The following is a 6,671-nucleotide window of genomic DNA, read 5'->3' as shown; positions in this document are numbered from 1 at the left end:
CTGCTATCTTTGCCTTTGGGACAGCAGGGACAACAAGGCGCACTACCACAGGCGGGACTGGCCACAGCGGACCGAGTTCTCTGTGGGGAGGAACAACATCAAGTGGGAGCCACTGGTGGACCCCCAGAAGGTGCTGATGCCACCACTGCACATCAAATTGGGCCATATGAAACAATTTGTCAGAACTCTAGATAAGGAGTCGGCAGCCTTCAAGTACCTTCAAGACTTCTTCCCTAAGCTGTCTGAGGCAAAGGTCAAAGCCGGTGTCTTCGTTGGACCGCAGATAAAGAAGATCCTGGAGTGCAATGAATTCCCCAAGAAGCTCACTAGTAAGGAGAAAGCAGCTTGGAACAGCTTTGTCGCAGTGGTTCGGGGCTTCCTGGGCAATCACAAGGCCGAAAACTATGTAGAGCTGGTTGAGACTCTGGTGAAGAATTACAGCACAATGGGCTGTAGGATGTCCCTCAAAGTCCATATCCTTGATGCTCATCTTGATAAATTCAAGGAGAACATGGGAGCATACTCGGAGGAGCAAGGCGAGCGCTTCCACCAGGATATACTGGACTTTGAACGCCGCTACCAAGGACAGTATAACGAGAACATGATGGGAGACTACATTTGGGGGCTGATTCGTGAAAGTGATTTACAGTATAATCGTAAATCTCGAAAAACTACTCACTTCTAAATCTTTTGTAGTCATTTTTGTATTACTTTAGTATAAGTACATGTTAATTTGGATTCATATGTTGTTTTTTCTGACTTTATTTGAACGAAAAGACACAAATTAGTTCGTTTTCTCATTGGAAATAGGTACATTTCAAAATATCATTGTCCTGGTCACAAAAGCAAAGTTTGTGGGGAATAATAGCCATTTTCTATACTTTTGAGGCATAAGCAATCAGGAAATTACTTACTTACTACCCAGGAACAAAAATTGTGTTACATAGTGTTATCACAGATGTCGTTGCTAAGTACCCTGGCTCATGCCATGACTCATTTATCGTGGAGGACAGTGCCTTGTTTAGAAAATTTGAACAGGGGTGCCTTAAGTGGAGGCTGGCTAATTTTAGAATATATACAATAGATAATTAACATCTGACCATTCGAAAACATATGTAACAAACTCATATTAATAGTTTAACATTTTTATTATAATTTTTCACAAACATACAGAAACATTCAAATACTGCATGCAAAGACTATGGTTATTAATGTTGCATCAGAGAATACATTGTTATATTGAAATAAATCAAGATTTTTTTTTTATAGGCATGCTGTATTATTATTATTATTATTATTATTATTATTATTATTATTATTATTATTATTATTATTATTTAGCAGACACTTTTCTCCAAAGCGACATTCAGCTAGGGGGTGAACTCTGCATCACTACTGTTCTGCATTTCAGGCCCCAGAATCTTTTTTGGACTTCTTTATTTGACCTTTTCATGAAAGAGGTTGCATTTTATTTCCGGTTATATCCTACTGTATTTTAAATTTAGCAGTGGCTCCAGACCTTTTGCCAAAAGGAGCAGTTTGATGTGATTAACTGGCATTTTAATGAACCTGAAAATCAATTGTCGTTTTAACTAAATCAAAGAAGGAGTGGCAAAGGGCGTTGCGAGTTGGAGAAATTAACCTGCCCCAGCTGAAAATCGAAACGTATAATTATGTGGCAAAAAAAAAAAAAAAGAAAAAAGTTGCAGTGAAAATGCATTGTAACCTCTATTTTCTCTATTAAAACACCCCATCTGAAAATGAGGCATGTTGCTGTGTGTAGGACTGCTTTAACTTATTAACTTGTCCCTAGTTTGTGATATTGTGCGCACTTTCTTAAAAGCTCATCAACCACTTGCTGGTAGACAGGCTTGTTTCGTGGGGGGTTTTGCAGCCGCATTACATCCATGTCTCTTGTGATTGTTATCAACAACCGAGTGTCTTCGTCAGTCAGGCAATTGAATGAGTTCATTACCATTTCACATGCAATCACTGTTTACATGTGTAAGTGGGTGTTGATTTCACAAGCGTTTCCTGGAATCTCACAAGAAATGGAGACTTTTACGTTTTTGGGACACTTTCACAGGCTTCCTGCCAAATGTATTGGCTATTTATGTGAATAAGCTGGCCTAATATCTTTTATGTTATTGTTGTTATGGATGAACAGATTTTAATATTTAGTGTTTGTGTTTTATTTTGCTTACAAAAAAAATATATACAGGAATAGTTTATTGTTTAACTTTTTATTGCACTGTAGGAAATTCATTAGGTGTTAACATAAAGGTCTAAACTTCAGGCTGTGCAAAAAGTGGAGTCAGAGACAGGAGAGAAAAAAGCTCTGTAAAGAGAAAATTACAAAGCATTTAATATCTGCAGTGCAGTTCTTCCTCACTTTTATACCAGTTTTTTTTCTATAAGGAAGTCTTTCATTTGCTTCATTTGCCAGATTCCCACTGTGATAAGCATAATGGTCTGTACAAGGGCCCACCAGAAAACACTGCTATTGGTATCCTGGCTCGTTTGTCGGAAATTTTCTTCACGTTCCTGTGGAGGATAAAGAACAGCCATTAAGCACACGTTAAACAGCAGATATACTGCATGAAAACCTGCAGTCGCTGGACTAGCAGAGAACTGCTATGTAAAATCTGGGGATGCCTTGCACAAAATGAAACCAGGTTAAAGAAGGGATAAACTAGCTGGAGGTTAAAACATAAACCCCTTGTAAAAATATATAATGCCTACATTTAAATGTTGCAGTACTGAAATCAAATTTCTGTAGCAAGAAGTTACAGTAGGGACTGAAAACTACAGAGTAATTTGTATTGGTGAATTTAGGTGGTTTTGGAAGGACAGACAAGACAAACAGATTTTGCTGCTTTGTAAATACAGTACTGAATATTTTCTTTTAATCCACAAAGCAGGTGGATAATTATAGGCACCTTATCCCATTTACTTAGCTAGATATCTTAAATATTCTGTGGTCTAGGAATGTAAATGAATCAAACAAAGGGGAAGCAGTAGAATGTACTGTACAATAAAAAGCCCCTTTTAAATGCCTTATGAAGGAGACTTACCCTCTGGTAGTTCTGCTGACTGCTGATGTACTTGACCTGCTCAATCAGCTGGATCATTGTGTACTTCACATCTTTGACTGTGTCTTGAGCCTGAGAAGCTGTCTCATCTAATCGGTGTTCTCCCACTTGAATGTCCAAGTGAACTCGCTGAGCACAATAAGTTATTTAGAACATATGCAGTTTCAGAAAACTGTACAATATACCGCAAATACATTCACTTAATGTACAGTAAAACGCATTGGCTGTTTAAAACTATTGTGTTTGTTAACTCACCAGTTTGTCCCCAGCAAAAACCGCGAGCCTGGGAGAGTTGGACTCTAAACAGATGAAGTGCTGTCCGGAAGATTCTGACTTAAATGTGAATTTGCCTTCTAGGTCATATTTTTTTGTCATCAAAATCTAAAACACATAAATAAAATCAAAATTTCTTGCACATTAACTTCATGTGCAAGCTTCCCACACTATCTAAGCAGCACACACGTGTAACATACAGACAAAAAACCAGTCAGGACATTGAGCAAGTTTCATCACAATTGACTCAGCGGTTCTATAGATTTTAGTAAAACATACTGTGACCTACTTGCAGACTGCTAGGTACCATATGGACAACACGACTTGCTGATTGGTAGGTATCGTATACATGATGCTGTACTTGTATCCATTTATCCATAATGGGGGACAATAGCAGTTTTTGTTAAAAAAAAAAAAAAACAAAAAAAAATAAAAACTTTAAAATAGGATCCCTTCCTTACCTCACTATCTGGGTGTCGCACAGTCACTGTCATACCAAGGTTAGGAGCAGAGTTCTGAAAACCCTGACTGCTGACATCCCAGAGTTCCATTTTAAAATACCCTGAAGTAATGGTCTTTGTTAGTGAATGTTGATTTTACTTTTTGGACAAACACACATGGGCAGTCATTCATAAAGCTCACTTGGACTAAGATGGTCTTTTAAGATGGCATTATTTCAAAATTTAGTGTGACATATGGACCAAGTGAAAGACAGACAAACAGTGTGCAGACTGAACAAGTGGTTCTTTGGATATATTCTAACATATTAATGCGACAGACATAGAACTTCACTATACTCGAGATTATGATATATTCAATAATTTGGGCTAAAGAAGGCCCTTAGCAAATTTTGTTTCAATTACCAGTGCACACTGTATTTGTGGTTGAGGCCTTTAATGTTTAGCAGAATGAACTCACCTGTAACAATGATGTCTGATGGAATGTCTTCTATTATACATTTCTCTTCTTTTTCCCCCATGTGAAAGAACATGGCAGATGACAAAGTGATGTAAGAGCTCAATATAAATCCAATGCTTTTTTTAATGCTCATTTTTTTCAATGTAAAAAATGTACTTTGCTAACTATTGTGAAGAAGACAGTAAGCAGAAGTGGCTGATATATTGTCTACCAGTCAGGAACTGAACCTGAGTTTTGTATGGATGAGTTGGTGCTGCATAGAAGCAGTTGATATGCTATGAGAAATCAACACCTGGCAAAATGCTACGTGTCCAACTGAGATGTCTTTTTTGTTTGTTTTTTTTCTTTGAGGAGAGGAAGGTGGAGCTGTTATTTGCATTTCAAAGGAATACTTTATACCATCTGAATTTGTTTTCCATGTTTAATATCTCATGAAATGTTCATAATCGTTTTATCTTGCTGTTTCTTATATTTTAAAAGTCGCCAGCATGTTTTACCTTTTCATCCTCCAACCATTCCATGGCATAGGAAAGTGTATAAATCAAGCATTTAGTCAGTACATAGCCGTGCTCATTTCTTTGAATACATTCTTGCTAGGTTGTAAAAAATATACATGAATGTATTTGAAAGCTGTTGTTCAAGATAGAAAGAAGGGGACTCAAGACTTTCAACCCTTTCGGAGTGTAAATGCATCCTGCTGTTTTACCTTTAGCATCCATAAATAAAGGAAATACTTCAGTGTATCAGTTACTTCTCTTGCAGATATTAAAGAGAAGTTTTGAAATACAATGTGTTTAGAACATAAAATGTACAATATATTTGTATACACAATCAACTTGCATCATCATTGCAGAGTTTCAAGCTGCTAATAAAGCTCAATGTATTTTAAAAGAAATATTTGAGAAAGCGATTCGCTAAATTGAAAACGAAGTCTATATATATATATATTATATATATATATATATATATTATATATATTATATATATATATGTGTGTGTGTGTGCTAGTCACCGAGTTTGACTTCATTTTGCCGGGAAAATTTTATGTCGGTTTTGTGTCGTTTCACTGTGCGACGGGACTGGACTGACTGACTCTATATATATATATATATATATATATATATATATATATATATATATAATATATATATATATATATATATGCTACTGCAGCCCTAAATCAGCTCAGGTGCAAATGATTTATTTGAAAGGTCACAAAATTAGTGAAATGGTTTCAGCCTGTGTGTACTTAGAGTGCTTTAACTTGTAGATAATTTCACTCAGATATATAAAGATTTTCAAGCTGCAACTCACATAGTGATCCAACAAAGAAACTATGAAGACCAAGGAACTTTCAAAATAAGTCAGGGATAAAGTGGTAAGGTCACAGAGTAGGAGAAGGATACAATAACATTTCAGAGGCCATTGATTTATCCCTCTCAGCACAGTGAAGTCCATCATTAAGTGACTGAGGCCTGGTCTCTGCCTGCACCTACACCAGCAGCAGCACTGAGAGGATGTGACTGAGGCTTGCTCTCTACCTGCACCTACACCAGCAGCAACACTGAGAGGATGTGACTGAGGCCTGCTCTCTACCTGCACCTACACCAGCAGCAGCACTGAGAGGATGTGACTGAAGCATGCTCTACTGCATCTTACTATAGAAAGGCTCAATGACCTGAAGTCTATATTTTCAGTGGATAGAGCACTCCAGTAGGACGATTTAATGATTTGGTGACTGTAACAGTGCTTGTTACTTTGTTAGTTTGTCCAAGACATTGAGGAAAGAGTGAACTCACTATGGGAGGCTATAAAATAACACTGGCAGTGGTAGTATATGTAGGGATCATGTATACAGTATACACACTGAAGTATTGAAGAATACATTGAAATAGTTCACATGTAAACCGAAGGAAAGGCACTTCAGGGCAATAAATAAGTATGGTGTGAACAGGAAAATATTGGTTTTATTAATAATTGGGACCGATTTTGGGGAGGCCATACTCTCAGAGGAGAGACAGATTACATTTAAACCAGTATGGGGAAGGAGTGTTTGTAGCCAATATTGAAAACTACCTGACCAGTTATTTAAATTAGTGATGAATGGGGTTGGGAATATTTCTATGTTTTGAGGCTTCTCCTTCTTTCCCAGTTAGGCAGTGGGCGGGGGATAGGAGGCTCTACTACAGTTTTTTTTTTTTTTTTTTTTTTTTTTTTTTTTTCCCTGCCAATTATAATTGTAAACAAGAAAGTGTTGATGAGTAGTCTTCATTGAATCCTTATCTTTTATGTTTAATAGTTATCTACCTGTTTTTACTGTAGCCCAAAATCCAACCAGTCTTTTCTGTTGGAATTTGCTGATTTCCTGTTGTGGTGGGGTACCCTGCC

At 37.1% G+C, this 6,671-nt stretch overlaps 1 protein-coding gene across 1 annotated transcript; it reads right to left on the bottom strand.

Annotated features, from left to right (window-relative positions):
• Positions 1–2,394: 2,394 nt before the first annotated feature.
• Positions 2,395–4,416, bottom strand: si:ch211-255i20.3 (transmembrane emp24 domain-containing protein 11). The gene is made up of 5 exons (XM_041271851.1): positions 4,284–4,416; positions 3,827–3,927; positions 3,348–3,473; positions 3,075–3,221; positions 2,395–2,544 (listed from the first exon to the last, which is right to left on the bottom strand). Exons 1-5 carry the CDS (start codon positions 4,414–4,416, stop codon positions 2,395–2,397), a joined length of 657 nt encoding a protein of 218 aa, XP_041127785.1.
• Between the last annotated feature and the right edge of the window lie 2,255 nt (positions 4,417–6,671).

The sequence above is a fragment of the Polyodon spathula genome, chromosome 2, assembly GCF_017654505.1.
Source record: "Polyodon spathula isolate WHYD16114869_AA chromosome 2, ASM1765450v1, whole genome shotgun sequence".
Taxonomy (NCBI): domain Eukaryota; kingdom Metazoa; phylum Chordata; class Actinopteri; order Acipenseriformes; family Polyodontidae; genus Polyodon; species Polyodon spathula.
Note: the sequence above shows the minus strand (reverse complement) of the source record. Positions and strands in the feature narration are given on the sequence as shown.

Excerpts from the sequence above, each read along its gene's own strand:
- si:ch211-255i20.3 (XM_041271851.1), bottom strand. The coding sequence starts at position 4,416 with ATGAGCATTAAAAAAAGCATTGGATTTATATTGAGCTCTTACATCACT. Across the intron at positions 3,222-3,347 it reads TTTTTGCTGGGGACAAACTG|CGAGTTCACTTGGACATTCA; the intron begins GTGAGTTAACAA and ends TATTGTGCTCAG. Across the intron at positions 2,545-3,074 it reads GTCAGCAGAACTACCAGAGG|GAACGTGAAGAAAATTTCCG; the intron begins GTAAGTCTCCTT and ends TATCCTCCACAG.